The sequence below is a fragment of the Achroia grisella genome, unplaced genomic scaffold (genome assembly GCF_030625045.1).
Source record: "Achroia grisella isolate CSIRO2021 unplaced genomic scaffold, CSIRO_AGI_Agris_v1 utg900, whole genome shotgun sequence".
In the NCBI taxonomy this organism is placed as follows: domain Eukaryota; kingdom Metazoa; phylum Arthropoda; class Insecta; order Lepidoptera; family Pyralidae; genus Achroia; species Achroia grisella.
Window position 1 is genome coordinate 3953910 of NW_026713059.1, and position 17919 is coordinate 3971828.

A 17919-nucleotide genomic window follows, 5' to 3' on the forward strand; every position below is an offset into this window, starting at 1 on the left:
CATGTTGCTGCTGAAATTAGGACCAGTTAATAAATGGCCGGGCTTCGGGGCGTGCACCCAAATTTATTGCGCTACAAACCTCTACAACAATTGATATTTCAAACGCTTATAATATTTGAAATTCTGTACTATAGTAGCCCCAAGCTAATATGTTACTTATAACTACATAATTATGGGTATATTTTATAGACTTTGTTTTGTTCAATTTGAAAAGCATATATGGAACTAACGTAGGTACATACTATTTTGAAATTCTGTATTCCACTGAAATGAAACAATGGACGACGAAAAGGTGATTCTGAAACGAATGAAAAAAACGACCATAACATTTATATTAGATTAATATTAGGTAAATTATTGTACCTAATTTACCTAAGATTAAACATTACTTGTCCTGTTATGTAATCCGAAATATGCTATAAAATATACACTGGCCCTCATCTGACCAACTAACCCTTAATATACATACAAACACTGTATATTTTCTGATACTAAGAATACAGTATGCAATATTAAATATTTTAATAGTTCCTACATCGATAGAATGTACAATGAAACTCGACAATATTGATCGTCCCATATCTTTACGATGGCTATTACACGTAACATTTCTACTAACAATGAGTTATTGAGGGACAAATGTAATTATCGCAATAAAATCAAGTCCTCTCGGAAGGTTCGCAACAAATGGAGAGATTCTATTTTCTCATCGACTGATTTTATTTATGTCTACGTCAACATTTGCGATACTCGATTATTGTTAGTTACTTTTTTGTAACCTTTTCTACCGACTGCAATAAGGAGGTTTTTTATTTATTTGCAACCAATAAAGTTATAAAGTTAAGATATATTTGGAAGGAGTCGATTTTTTTATGTATATGTCATACGTATACATGTATAGGTAGATATTATATGTATGTCATCTTCTTTTGTATTTTACAACACAATTTAACATATCGTCATATAAATATTGCTCGATTTGTCTGTCACATTATTTATTAGACACTAAATCGTTCGGTAGGTATACGTAAATATATAATAAAATTCTTAATAGAAAATACAAAGTAATTATTACAATACAAACTAAGTACCTAATTACAATCAGATAAACACTATTATTATAAGGTTTAAGCAACGGTAACCGTAAGTAATAAAAAAGTTCTTCTATTTATCTCGATCAACGTAGCTTACAGTATAGGTACAAACTTCAGTTGACTATTATTTCAAAGAACTGCATACAGGAACGCGTCCACAAGTAGGAATAAGCTCTTAGGAAGTTGGAACCATATTCATGTGTTATTAATCATAGCACTGTTAATTTGCAAGCACTAGAGTTTCTGTAGAGAGGTTTTCATTTAGAGTGCATACTCGTAGTTTGTTGCGTAGAGAATGTACAATTCTCCAGCAGATTCGTGATCCTTAAATACTAACTGGATATAGTAATTAGAATTAACAAGTAATACAATTCCTGTTTTATATTTCCCATTTTCTATGTTTATGCTTTAGAATTAATACATTATAGACAATTTATGCAAATTAACACGTTAACAAGCACTGCATAATATTTGTTATTAAACTTGCACCTATTACTGCTAAGATTATTCATATCACATTACATTAATTAGATTGTTACTGTGACCACAAAATAATAAAATACCAGTAATATACTCATAAAACGGTTTATCGTATAACCAATTTTCCTGGAAATCTATATAGGTACGTGAACATACTTAATGTCTATATATCTTTATACATGTAATAGCAAAAGATTGCCATCTCGATGATCTCATTACCAGAATTTTCTCTGCACTTATCTTTCAAAGAGGGGAGACTGCAGAATACTGAGCTGTGCGAAGCTTTTACGTACTCCTGTAATTTATTACACAGTCGTGCTCAGAGCAGCTACATTTTTCACACTGGCAATTTTACCATCCGACCAATGATTGGCTCGAGTGTATTTTTTATTCGCTTTCCCGTTTCATTGGCCATTTATAACTGCAACGGACCGGATGACAGAGAAAAACCGTAACTTTACGATACGACCGGTGTTAAATAATCGAACACTGTTTTATTGCAGGATTATCTGACATATTTTATGTCTCATAAAATATTTAGTACATATTGGTAAATCATATTATTAAAAAAAACGCATATCGAAGAAATCATATTATGAAATAAAACTTACCTTCATAAAAAATTATCGAAATTCGATTAGATTAGACAATTTCACGTAATATTATAAAAACACAATATACAGCCATTACATTTTGCAGTTAGATGAAAATACAATAAAATATACATATTTAAGTATTTTGTAACATAAATAAATAGAAAGTTCAATAACAAGATCATATAACTTGCTCGCCGCCCGCCCTTGCTCACATTTTTGTATAACTGTCTTTGTTTATTAATGTAATAAGTGCAATAAAGTATATATTAATAAGTACTTAAGTATTGTGAAAGTTCGACACACCTTCCAAATGAAAAATATGAGTGAAAATAAAGAAAATCTATGCCTACACTAATTTTATAAAGAGGTAAAATTTGTGAGTTTATATTGTTCGGGGTATTCTCCGATACAGAGATCCGGTTTTAAAATTATTTTAGTGTTGGATAGTCCATTTATTGAGGAAGGCTATATAATATCAGATTACGAAAAATGGTACAAAAATTAAGTAAATCTAACGTAGACACAGTTGCACCGGTCAGTTAAATACGTACCTATTATGTAACTTCCAACAAATACGATCAATCACATAAATGTTTTCTAAATAAATAAGTATTTGATATCGATAATGGTACTTACGCGCTTATAACATGCATGGGTTGTATAGACGCTGAAGGTCTAGAAGCTCGACGTGCTGGAGGCAGTGGTGCGTGGACAGGTCCACCAGATGGACCATACAGCACTGGTTGAAGGGAAAGAGATCCTCCCAAAGACAACGATGGAGGACTCGATAACCTGTTGAGTAAATAACAGATTTTATTGACACTGTACAAAAAGGTGTTTCTATTTACAATCTTCAAATATACTTTGAATTCAAAAATTTTAATCAAGTGAAATCTGTTTTTCTTGTAGTCGCATCATTAGTTAACTTTACTTGTTAGTATAAATATATCTGCCTAGAACCTATCGTATAATCGTAATTAGAAATGCTGGGCTAAGCGTGAGTTCTCAATAAAACAGCGAAATTTGAGTAAATTCTTACAATATAGCTGAAAATAAGTGTTACATGTATTTATTTACAGTTTGGAACTTATCAATCACCAAATCGTAATTCCAGAATCAACTTTTCTGTGTACTTTCGTTATTGTTGAAATAGTTTAACTACTTATACAATCTCTTCTTGCAAGATGGAATAATACGAATAAATGTATATGTTTAAATAATTATATTAAATAGAATGTTATTTAGTATCACATGAAAGCACATTTTAATACCTACTCGTATCTCATTAATATGTATGAACACGTAACGTAATAACATTGTCTATCAGATCAGAGCCTTTCAGTGCTCACGCATGATTTAAATTTATTCATATTAGGCTTCTTATGAAATATAATATTACTTTGCTTTAATATTTATGTGTAGGTACGATTCTTATATTATTATATAAAACCATTGAGATCAAAACAGCTTATAATTTTTTTTTATATAATTTTCTTATTTCTGTACATATATTTAAGTAATATCTAATAATAATAAATATAAACATATGGTAGATAAAAAACAAATATGACTAAAAAGTGCTTAAATTAAGTTTATTTGAATAAATGATTTTCTATTCTATTCTATAAAAAATAATTAAGAGATAGCATTTTGCTGCCAAAAAAGAAATTCTTTCTTAGGATAGCTTAGCCTACTTTTTTTTTTGTCATCTTCAATCTAAATTTATCTATCTTCTTTATTAATTATATTACAATTATTAAAAAAATTATAATAGTTACAATAAAGAGTTAAACATACAAACTATAGTGAATATTCTCTACCTGCATAGATAATTCAATATAGTAAAATTAATTTAAAAATTAATAAATGATTATTGATAATAAATTGAAAAGAACGCAAACTATTGCAAAACGTAACATTAAAGTCTGTGCAAAATGAAGAAAAGAAGACAAAGATGTATGGTGAAGAAAAAATACGGTCTAAGTAAGAATCTCGTCCTTATACATGTAGCTTGTAAATAACAAACAACTAACCTCAACGGAGACTCCATGTGCACCCTATGTGAAGAACAGGACGGTGCTGGTTGTTGGTGGGAGGGATGGGCAGGCAACGGCGGGGGGCTGCTGTGTCGGCTCAACGTCTCTGGAGACACCAGCGCAGCCCCCGCCGAAGCAGGACTGGGCAGCGGAGGGGCACTGCCGCCTGATATTTCCGACTCTGCCCCTCCAAATGTTGCTCGAGAGACGTGTGACCCACCAGACATGTTGTTGGGCGGAATGGAGTAACAACTGTAACAAAAAATCACAATTATATTATAAGTCCATTGAACTTATTTATTTTACAAAATGAAAGTGCCCTTTGACCTTTTTTCATTAATATACTAAGTATTACTTGTAAATTGTTGCCTCTCGAGTATTCAATTCAAAGACAGAATGTAAGAAATTCTTGTATTGCGATAAGTCCGCCATTGTACTCTTTCATTTAATCATTTCTCAAAGACTTTTTACCTTTTTGCTGTATAATAGAGTGGTATAAACAAACTTTTCATTTATTCAGTCATCTTGAAAAAATATTGTAGATTTGATTTATCTCATTATCCTCTCTTATTTATAATGCCACCTTCTTAATAACTTTACCTATTAAACTACTTTTATATATTAAAATTATACATGTACTATATTTAGTTATAACCAGATAACGTTAATTTTAGACCTTTCTCGCTGTAATGTAGTTACTAAGATGAATATAATTTCTTTTAGGTTTTTGACGGTGTAATCGTATATTGACTTTAGATATTTAGTAATTACGTCCTTATTACACTTTCGCCTTCATCTTGCCTTGCAGCGAATAGTATTTTTATTTTATTCCTTCTCTCCTGAACAACAGCAATGCTATTTTATTAATGCTTAGTTTAAGTTTAAAAGATTGTGACAAAATATTTAACTACAGATATGCAGTAACAACTCAAGAAAGATTCGGCTGTATGACAATGATTATTTGACAAAGATCCTATCTTATAGACAGGTTCATATCATACAATGTATGGGTCATACAATATTTAATTTAACTTTATTGATTCAGAAAAAACACACAATAAGCAACATGGTACGAAAAATTCATTTAGAATTAATTAAAAATCACTGTCAAAAGTTTAAGACTGGGTTGATAATATCCTCCGCTAACAAAAAAACGCAATTACACAATCACTACCAGCAGAAGAATTTTAAAAAGTTGTTTTCGTACTTTTAATTAAACTTTCTTTTTCGTAATCTATTAATACGGGTTCTACTAAATATTTTAGATTTAAATATGTGGATATTACTACCTATTGTCAAGGTGGAATATATACTATTGAATGTACATTCAAATTGCTAATACAGATATAGATATATAAACATTAATAATATCGAATACCGCGATGCATTCATGATACTGTATGGTAGAAATAAAGTAAGATTAAATAGATAGATAGAATTTTAAAATTTATACAGTATAACAAAATAGGTACTAGGTAAATGTTAAACAAATACATCTGTATAAAAACAATAAGTTATTCATGGAAACTGCTTGGTACTTAGAACACTACGAATTAGGTAAAACTAGTTACTACTACAGATGACATTGTACTTTAGTAGATCCTGTAGGTATGGTACTGACAATGTTACTTTTTCCAATACAACTAATTACATTCAAACACGAATATCAGCGTATTCCATACGCGTAAATAAATTGTAAATAACACTCAATCAAAGAAAATCCAACCGACATCTTAAATTCTGAAACCACTTACTTATAACGTCTTAAAATGTCGCTCAATATTACGAGTATCTGTATCTACGCTTCGGCGAATTTCGGCGAAAGAATTTTTCGGTATGGGTAAGGAAAATCTACCAAAAATTAATAGCCACCTATCTCCAAAATTTAGAAGGAATCGTGCAATATTTGAATACGATAATTTTAGAGGGGACTGTCAGAGGCTTCAGAGTTTTAGCTTGAGTTATTAAGCTTATATTCCGAAAATGTATCAATACTACAGACGTTATGGAAAGTACCCATTAGAAATAAATATTATACGAATAAGTAACTTAATTTTAGTTGTATTTATTTATAATTTTAATTAATTGTAATATTTATTATTCTATAGCAAAGCCATGGAACGGAACTAATCATAAATTATAATAATTTAGAAAACAAATTAATTAAAAGTAGTAGTATTGTATTAAATAAATCCACTATTTAGGATATAATGAACATCTAAATGCATGGTATATCTATTTCCGACAATATAAGAAATGTGTCATATCTTGATAAAAAAAAGAGTAGTGTATTAAGGTAAGTCGAACGCTCTGTACCTAAGTAGGTACAAGATAATGTTTTCATTTCCGTAATTCTCGTAAATCGTTTCCGATTCATATGCTATTCAATTGGTATCTAACGAACGATTTTAAACAACATATGTGACACTCTGTGGCACTGTACGTGACCACAATTCTAACATTTATCAGAGCTATCAGAGCTTAAATCAGAGCTATCCATTCTAAAAAAAATGTATTTAATCTGTATGCTTTAAAAGAGTCCAAGAGTCCAAGTCCAGCAAATCTTAAAAATAATGTTCTGTATATTATTATTATTATTGTATTATAAGTAAATGAAAAAGTTTCAATTAAACTTTGGAACAATGAATAGCATTGATCGAAAATTTAATTGAATTTTTTTACCATATAAATTGTTATAATAAAAATTGCATACAAAAAATTCAGTTATGACAAAATTAACAGAAAATGTCTGCAAAATATACAATAGATTTAAAAACTTTCTCCTATTTTAAATATAAATACATAGCTAAATGTACATAAGGGTCAATTCTGTATCGTCTTAAGTAGTCGCCCCAGGTGGTGAGTTTCGACTAATTGGATTATCTCTGCGGATTATCTATTTAACCCATTCAATAAATCCTTTTCGTAAGTTCTGTAATACACGGTTATCCTTGTTTTGTATCGTTTCACTTATATGAAAAACGGACAATACCTACTGATATAAGACAGGATCTGTTATATCTTTGTATGAAATTAGTTTTAAAAGATAACCTATACATTTTAATAAGATATGAAATCTCTTGATATAAGTACCGTGTCCGTAAACCTACATACAAATATATTTTAAAACACTTCAACCAATTCATATCTTTTTTAATCTTAAAGATTCTAACAAAGTTACTTGAAAAAAGACTTATACAAACATCACAAAAGATATTTCAAGCAAAAACCAGTATATCTGTTACTGCAATGATGAAATTTTCTTTATTTCAGAGCTTATTTATTTTCTTTCTTTCATTACACTAACTTGACGTTTGTCACCTAGGTCACTGTATATATATTTAGTAAATCAGTAATTTACTCTAACTATACTGTATTACAATATTATCTTGTGTCAATTGTAATTGTGGTGAATTGAAACTAGTTACTTAAGTAACTACATATATAATAGAATATAGACAACTAAATAATACGATTAATCCTACTACAACTCAACTAATTTCATCAAAATTCACTCAAGTTTAAATATACCAAGAGGAGAAAACAACATAGTGAAAAATGTTATAAATTAGGAGAAACATTTGTTTGGTCGGAACACGAGCAAATCGAATAGCCAGGGATGGGCGCCGTTTGCTATTTCCGTTTCGAACACAGCATTTCTATCTCCGGTCTCGCTCATAGCAATGTTTATGCCATTTGGATGGATTAAATGCAAAGTCTGTTTAAATCTCTACAGAAATTTCTACAGATATTTAGCAGTTAAAAGAAATAAACTACGCATTCAAGTATTTTTCGATATATTTTTCCTATACACGTAGCACATTATTTTACCTTTTCATCAACGAATTATCAATCAAACAAGCATTGCCAGTAAGTACTTGTCTGTTTGATAAATCACTATATCACTTAAAAATTTTTATGAACCAAGATTTTTATAAAGATTTTTCTACAGTTGTCTGATTGATCATTCACTTTATCAGTGATTGATCAATCAGACAACCCTCGCTAATTTTAAATCGGAATTGAGACGACTTCGTGTAAAATCTCCCTCTGGTAATTTATATGTATTTATGTATGCGATATATATTTAGATTATATAAAGAAACGCATAATATTATGCTGAGTAAATATTCTCCCCACTCATACTTTACCATTTGACATGACAGCTGCCACGCTAAAGTGCTTCGCCTAAACAATTCCCACAAGCCTGTCAGGTTTCCTCTCAATCCTTTGATTTAATGAAAAAAGGATTTATAAAGTCTTACTTATTTTCTGTATTATTTATTATAAATCTACGTGCAATTGACTAAATATCAAAGTGTACATAAATTTCCATAAGTACTTCTAAGTTTGCAATCCGATATAGTAAATTATTGATTATTAAATACAAATATTTATATAACTTATTTTTATATATTTAAATCACGCATAATAATCAGTAATAGTACATTTTCGGACTTAACACTATGAGGTACTTTCTACCAGTCAACCATAAGAATTGTTGGGAATAATTGTTGGCGGTGTTTTTACATTATACTTTTCTATTATGTTGAGATACATACTACCATTTTCACATACATATTCTGTGTAAATTTACAAATTAATTTAATATATGCACGTACCGCCGAAAATCAAACTTGGCCTGACCCGACTCTTCAACAACTGAATTAACATGTAAAAGGGTGCAGATACTGAGCCCGGAATTGAATATTCATAAAATTATTTCGATAATGTAATATTCGCTAGAAATGGCAAAGGGACGGCTCCATGATCTACGCAGCTCATCATTCTCTATTTTCTTCTAAATGAATAGCAATAATCAGATTTTATTATACAAGAAACAAACATTCATTAGGTGTTTAGTTATAAATAAAATGATTATAACTTGAAAGTATGTCCTATACAAAAAGATGCAAAAGCATATATATAAATTAATACAGAATTCTCGATAATCATATCGCGTAATGTACTTGCAAAAAATACTATGAATTTATTAAACTGTATTTTACTTCACCATGAAGAAATATAGCAACAGTTCTATATGTGCAAAGTATATACAGACCAAAGACAAACTCAGCTTTACTCAAGTAACAAAATTAGAGGTTAGTAATTTTGTGAGGTATAAACACGCCAACATAAATTAACATAGTAGTCCGCATGAGGGCGAGGTTGTCGCTAATGTTTACCTTTACCCTGTCCTCATTTAGCTTCCCTTTCTTACAGCCTGTTTCAAAAAGATAATGCATAATATGGTAATGTGCTCGCTAAATGCTTATATATCTTGCTACAGTTTATTAGTAAGGTATATTTAAAAAAACAACAATACTTTATATTATAGACCAATATTAGAATAGGTTTTATTCCGTGGTATGAGTAAGCTGTGTATGGTAGAGCTTAAGGTAAAAATATTATTAATTTATATTTAATACAAATTTATGTTTTTCATTTTATAAAACTATTCCGAAATTCACCTACTCATTACCATAACTAGTTTTATAAAAAGTTAGAACATAATGTTAAGTTAATTAGATATTGTGATCTAATGATTCTGTCTTCTATAAATAAACTAAAAATTGATTTAGCATTATTAATGTTAACACGTTCACGTATATGTTTGGCAATATATATATTATAAACGACCCAGATCACTAGATTTAATAAAATAGAAATTGCTTTTGTTTGGGAATAAGAAAATACTTAGAGGCAATTTGCTGGCAAAACTATGGAATAAAAACCAGATGTCGAGCAGCGACGTAGTGTTTGCATCTCTCCTAATGATATGGGCATGCTAATAGGCATTCTGTGATGTGGGTCTCGCCAACGTTTTCACGCTAATGGAGTATGTGCTGACTCACATATGTATATCTGCAAACGTTTATGCAAGAGCATTGGTGGGAATTTTTCACACCGAGGGATTCCGCTGTATAAACGTACATTCCTTAGATATATAGAAAGTTAGCTTTTATGCGCGACTTCAGCTGCTTTTTTTTAAATATTCAGATCACAAAATTTTCAAGTCAGGTAACATACGGGATCGCCTTCTACTCTTATATATGACTCTTACTTCGTTCATTTTAATAACTATCAAAATCAAGTTCTATGCTCGACAGCACCCTTAAAAAAATATGTTGTATATATATATATGAGTATCTTTTCTTGTACATAATTAATTTTGATAATGCACCACCTACATGAATAAGTCCGTTATAAGTTAATAGAAATTTTAATAAATAAATAAATTCCTTCATCGTTTAACTTTCACATATTGTATACACAATAATAATTAATTATATAATTTATACAGAGTTTGGGGCAGATACAGAGAGAGACACTGTATATCAAGTTTCTAAAAAATATTGCTATAAGAAACTATTTTCATGAATCTTTAAGCAACGAAAATATATATAATATTATAGGTGTTTACTAATTTTACTAGTTCATTATACGTATACATCCTTCTGTGTTGAATTACATCTCTTCGTTAATTGCGTTCGGAACTACCAGAACTCGAGATGTAATACTGAACTTTATTGTATTTGCAATAGTTTCTATTTCACTGTATACGCAGATTTTACTCTCCGTGTAGTAATAGTACACTTTAAAGTTCCCTTTCGTTGGCAGGCAGCCGGCTGGCCGCCGCCCGCCCGTTGATCAATGGCCGTCTGTACCTACAAACTTTCACGCCAGATTATTTTCCTTACTACTATCATAGTAGATTACTAAGGTTAACATTTTCATTCTGAACACGCTTACAGTTCATTTCAACAGGTACCTACTGCAAATGTTACTTTCATTCACACGTGTAGCCTGTTATTAATCTGTTAATATTAGTTATCCGCTCGCCATTAATCATGTTTACTTGTTTAGGCAATAGCCATATGAGAATTTAGATAACCTTAATTCTCACCTCATTCTGCCACCTTCTTGCTTTGCTTACAAACTGTATTCCGGTTTAAAAGGTAATTTATGTATGTACATCAATAAAGTTACGGGGTATAACAGTCTATTCCTTAGGAATGACAACGAAGGGAGGTACTACGGGTATTTCAATATTATATTATTTAATCCTGGTTTGGCATCAGCTTGTGTACCGTTCCGATTACATAAAAAAGGTTCAAAACTATGATTAAAACGTTATAAATAGTATGAAGTTCAATTTACCTACATTTATATCCGTAGCGAAGAAATTCAGCATAGCTCTACCAAATACCAATGCATATTATCTAGAAGAAGTATATATCTTGTCATGTTCATTGCATTGCAGAGAGTACCCGGAAAAACCCCTGTATATTAGATACCTGTGACTTATGGCACATTAGACACCCCATTGCAAATTAGCTTGCAAAATAAATTAGTAAACACCGTGGTTGGTTAGAGAAACTGCGTATCATATTTAAAAAAATAGTAATTTTGTTTATTTACTTATAAAAAAATTATTTAGCGATAGTATACAAATTGGTAAAGATAAAGATCTGAATGAATAGATACTTTTTGGCTAAATTATTAGAATGATTAAAATTAGGTATCATCTTGTTAAATAATAATACAGTTTAAGAATAGTATACTGTATTATGTCCACATAAGAGTCGAAACTATTAGGCTCATACTCGTAATATCAGTCATAATTTTGTGACAGACACGATATTAGCAATGCATAAAATATTTTATGTCTACGTAACTGTGCAGACTTTCGGTCCGCAGTAATTTTATAACAGAATATTTCCTACATATAGAAATTGGATATTTTCTACGTCAACAGGAAGAAGTACAAGATCACTTAAATATATATTATGAACACTTAACCTTCATGTACAGGAATTTAAACTAAATAAATTGCAGGTACAAATAGTTTCTAATGCATAAGCTAAGTTAAGAAGTTGTTGTTTATATATATGTAGTATAGAAATTGTATGTCTATCTACATTTAATTATTAAACTATATAAATTGGAAAGTGGATACAATGATCTTACTAATATTAGATATAAACGCTAAAAGTTTATAAGTATAGATGAATAGATGGGTGGATCTCTGTTTGTTATCCTTTCACGCAAAAACAACTGACTACAAACTACAATAATACATCTTGTACATCAGAATAACACATAGAACATATAAAACCGCAGGCACAGCTAGTAGAAGTATAAATGTAAGTTATACTTTCTCTTAAAATTTCATTAAATGAAATAGAATGACTATCCTAATTTTGTCAGTAAATACCCGAAGTTATAAAAAATGCATACTATGTGTTATAGACCTGAAAACTCATTAGTTTTTAAAAATCCAACTGACGTGCTCATGTCTCCTCTTACCACTTAGATATTTCTTTGTAACCCCAGCCACGACGACAGACGGCAAATCTCGCAGCTTTTTGTAACAAAAGTATACAAACAGTCGCCTGCCACACGACACTACACAGGCGTCGTTCGTTAACGTCTGTTTGTCGTATTTTGATAGAAGCTAACATCATTACAAAAATATGTGTTCAGCTTTTTAAATTCCTATGAAAGTATACATTTATTTACAGTATTTTAATACACGTACTTATGGCGGAAATAACACCTTGTGGCATTTACTGTCTACTAGTCAACCATGGGTGGTCCAGGGTAAAGTTGATAACCGTTCAAATATGAACATGATATAATTTTACATATTATATATATATATATATATATATAGCAAACAGGAGACTATTGTGGTTAATTGAATGAATTGGTGGTGAATGATGAATTGTCCACAATCGGCTATCTGTCAACATGTTCAAGGATGGGAATTCTTCCCTTCAGCAACCCCGCCAGTGAATACCGTTAATATATGCCTGTGCACCACTACATACTCATCCATTAAAAATGCAAATTAACAACGCAAATTAAAATATAATATTAGTCAAACTGATAGGTATAAAAATACTTAAACGATCTGTTCAACTTCTAGTAATTACAATTTTAGCGAGGCAGGTATTCCGTTAATCAAATGGTATTAAACAAGCTTAACTCGGGTTAACTCTACTTTACACAGACGCAGGAAGATACAGCCTTCCCTTTTGATGGTGTGATTTATAAATATTCAAATTAAAGAGGTTTTATTGAATACGAAACTAATTGACCTGCAAAAATAAAATAGCGTTTATCAAATTATTCATTTTCAGTACAAGTTTTTGTCCATTTTACACGAAATCGTTATTACTGAAGTGGAATATCAGCTCGTCCCTGCCACATTTTCATATTTTTCATTTCATTTCACATTTCATAAATCTACTATAACTGTGCCGATAAACGTTGTTTTGACGAATAAATTAAAATCACTGTTAAAAAATAGGGGTTGGTGACAGAAGAGTGAAAATTTAGGGTCTAGTGTATTTTTAATGCTACATTATAAAAAAATATATATGTAGGAGTGGATAGATAGTAGCCGATTCTTAGACCTACTCTTACTGTATATGCATAACATTGTAACATAAATTTATATATAAAATATGGACATTTAACAATGCCTCTGACTCGGGATTGTAGTCATGACAGTATCTGTAGAATATCAGCACTTGAGATCGTTCTTATAAACTAAACATTCATTTATACTTGTGAAAGTCAATTTCTCAACAGAGATAAGGTTACTCTGTTTCTTATTAGACCTTATTAGACGTGTACTAATAACTAGCTTATGTAACACGCTTTGTGAAAAATAATGAACAATAGTAAATAAATTATAGCATAATACTAATATAGAAAGAAGTTTAGCGGTCGATGAATAACACAAAAATTCAGACGTCTACCATCAATAAATTCTAGCTTTTATAGCTGTAAATAATTTGCCACTTTTTCTATTTATGTTTTAATGACATTTAATTTTTTAGAAACCTTGTTTTGGAAGTATTTTTAACTATATAATATTATGTTATCTGTGCTATAACTAAATAAACAAATGATCAGTTTTTAAAAAACTGCTTACCAGCTAATATTTTATTAATAATAATAATAATAATAATAATAATAATAATCCGTCTATTACCCCATCAATGGGAGATATATAATATATATAAAAATAATAATAATAATAATAAACTCATTATTGTGCACATAGAAGAAATACAATAAGAAAAAAACAATAAATAGAAAATCATGAACAATAGCCGGTCTTATCGCTATAAGCAATTTTATACAGACAACCTGCAAGATAGGACTAACATACACGGAAGAGGTAGATGGCACACACAAGACACTATAATTATCAAACTAATTAATATACATACATATATAAATAAATATACATACATATATTCAACATATTGGAAGATTTCAGAGTTAAATAGGAAAAAAAAAAGACCTTAGACGATTTTTAAATATTGTATGAGATTGAGCGGATCGAATGGAGAGTGGTAGAGAGTTCCAAAGGCGAATGGCTTGGACAGTGAAAGAGTTGGAATAATATGTAGAGGAGTGAGCAGGGATCGTCAGACAAAGGCTTCTGGTGCTACGCAAAGCAGAACCGGGGGATTTAGAGGAAATAAAAAAATTGTTTTTAGATATTCTGGAGTAGAGGGAAGGAAAAGAATGGTGTAAAGAAGGCATAGTATGTGAAAATTCCTGCGAAGACGAATGGGAAGCCACTTGAGTTGATTGCGAAAATTGGAAATGTGGTCATACTTTCGGAGACCAAATATGAATCGTATGGACATATTTTGGAGTCGCTCAAGTTTATTTAATTGTTCTTCAGTGAGATTTACATAGCAGGAATCCGCATAATCTAGGATTGGAAGTAACAAGGAATTTGCGAGCGCAGTTTTGGTATCCACTGGTAGGAAGTTCCGCAACCTATTAATGCTTCCGACGGCTGCAAACATTTTCCGACTCAACTGTGAAATTTGTGGTGACCAAGACAAATTTTCATCAAAAAGAATTCCAAGATTTTTGACCTGAACGGAATATTTAATGTCATGGCCATCAAAGGTAATTATTAGTTTCTTCATTAAGTATTAATGAAGAAACTAGTTTATTTTCTCGCGATGAGTGAAGAAACTAACAGTCATAAATAAAAAAATGAATTCGTTACTAATGCAATGCAACCAATTTAAGAACTTTTTACTTTAGCGTCCTTTTAGCCAACAACAAAGTCCAATGTAGGTACATTAATACTAAAAATTTTATAATAGTATACCTATAGAATACAACAGATCAATCTTTATTCACATTCACTTAATGTAATAGATAACGTATCAAGGTTGTGACAAGTGACCAACAATGCGATTCTAACAAATTATCTGTGACATAAAACTTCCGACACGTAATACTAAGCTGTGTATACACTTGTTGCCTTCAACCCTAACGCGAATGACCATTAACGGCGATATGACATGTTGTAATCATTCAAAAGTGATGGATAGGAACGGAATCATTCGCGCAGCGGTGTGCCCCCGCCCTACTTCCTATTGTGTTTTCCTTGAATGTAATAAACAGTGGTTCGTCCTAAATACGCGGGGTCATCGACCGGTTACCGTACTCGAGGCTTGTTGACAGGGGTGGCCAGCGTTTAATTTTGTAATGTAGCGGAATGTGTTAGAACACGCGACGCGTTAAACAATGAGGCAAGTCATTTTTTTTCAGCACCCGCAACCACGCTGCCGTACTTGCGGACGAGTTAACAAAAACACAATGTCCTACTGATTTATCATTTTGTTAAAAGTCAGAGAGATTTATCTGAAGAAAATTCTTTATACTATTTAACCATAAATCATTGAAATATATATGTATGCTTATAAGTAAATAATGGATGATAAATATTAAACTAAATAGAGAAGTTTGCGACTTGTAAAAGAAGTTTTAAGCAACAACAAAACCTGATTTTTTTCTCTAGGTATATATATGGAATACTTATAGACACTAAAAATATACTATAATTCGTACACATTATAAAAATATACTATTGCTATATATAAAAACATAATCACCGTAAATATCCTCATATTAAGTGTACAGTCGTAAATAATTTTGTTAAATAACTACATATAAATTTCATTTCTTATTCTTATGTTAAATACTTGAAAGTAATAATTTTCAAAATATAGAATTTGAAATGTTTCCATTTAATGAACAAAAACAGTACCTTTCCGGTGCAACCGCGCCATTTCCGTTCACCACAGACTCGGTGATCTTCATATTTACAACCACAACATAAAATTAACTATAAGGAACTTTAAAGCCATCATTATTTCTAAACAAGAAGATTACGTCGGTTATTTTTTATAACATTATAATCGGCTCGCCTCATATAAGTGTAGTTGCGCAAAAAGCGCACGAAAGATCAACGCAGGCGCAGTGTGAACTGAATTAACCGGTGCCCCACGTCCTGGGGTATTAACTGGACTAACTCGATGATGCCGCTTGGATTGCTGCAATTTCATAGTGCTATTATTGCAGGCATGAGGGCGGGACAGGAGACTGGCTCTTGAGCGAAATTGGTAATAGACTGTTCATACATCCCAGTGCTGATATGGTATTCATGTAGGTTCAAAGTATGTAGGTATCAAATTAGAGACATTGCAAAATCTTCCATTGACGTTGATTATGCCTATTGCGGCTATGATTTGTATTATTAATTATAGTGTAATATAGGTAAAAAGACTTTTACTATACAAATTAGTTATTTGATTTTATGTACCTACAATAAATTAGCAGTATATCTATATCACATTTCTATTAACTAAATCACCTTACTTCTGTGCTAATCATATTCCCATCTCTTCTTTTTTACTTTATTTGCCACATATCCTAAAATTATTTAAAAGATACAATGATATTATTTTACAATAACATATTTTATTTCTGAAAATTCTACTAGAATTACCAAAGAACAAGGATTGAAATCAATTGTTGATTTTATTAGTGTTTATTTATGACGAAACTTTTAGCATACAGGACTTATTCACTATTAAACCTACAATATTATTTACAAATTTCAATGGAAATCGTATTAAATTTCAGTATTATATACTAATATATATCAAACAGGAGTAACAAAATTTTAAATAATTTCATAACTATACAAACTAATACTATCTATACATCGCTTTTCGTATATGTATCATTTAAATAATATAATTATTCCCTGTGAATAAAATCCGAAGCTTTTATAGATGTTCAATAGAATATAAAGAAAGGAATTCTTTTTCCGACAGTTAACTCGATTGTCTTGGGTCTTGATTATATAATTTCGAATCCTACATCGACGGTACATGTACACATTGAAAGCAATTTTATTCAACCTTTTCAACCCATGGTAGCCACATGTGCCAACAAATACATAAATTTCAATGTAAAACGACTTTAGATTTATGTGACGATAATCTCCAATAATATCGATTGCCAGCTTAGCGTATTCTACGTATTTTCCAAAACAATGGATTAGATTTATTGTGTGGATACAAAAGAGATTAATACGACAATAGGTATTTAAGCGATACCAATTTCAATGCTACACTCTTTATTACCACGCGATATTCTAGTACGTTATAAAATATATCTGAAACAGTAACAATTACTACGTTTGGGCACTGACAGAACTACAAAATGATTCACCCCATTGTTGTATGATGCTTTTAAGCACTGCAAACAATTACTCTTTATGCTTGTATATATATTCATCCATAGGATGCACCTGAATTTATATGAAAACAAGACGTTCCACTTCGAGACTGCTTGCCTTGATTTAGAAATATACAT

General features: G+C 30.7%; 1 protein-coding gene across 2 annotated transcripts in view; it reads right to left on the reverse strand.

The window, feature by feature from the left end:
- LOC131853394 (proton channel OtopLc) overlaps window positions 1-17919 on the reverse strand; it is a 58539-nt gene that overhangs the window by 26320 nt on the left and 14300 nt on the right. Inside the window, exons 1-3 of one of the 2 annotated variants that reach the window (XM_059204270.1) lie at window positions 16304-16497; window positions 4204-4458; window positions 2807-2962 (exon numbers count right to left, since the gene is read on the reverse strand). In XM_059204270.1, the coding sequence (XP_059060253.1) occupies window positions 2807-2962; window positions 4204-4458; window positions 16304-16356 (464 nt within the window). In that variant the 5' untranslated portion in view covers window positions 16357-16497. Of the gene's footprint in view, window positions 1-2806; window positions 2963-4203; window positions 4459-16303; window positions 16498-17919 lie in introns of those variants that run through there. The other variant, XM_059204269.1, reaches the window with a different exon arrangement.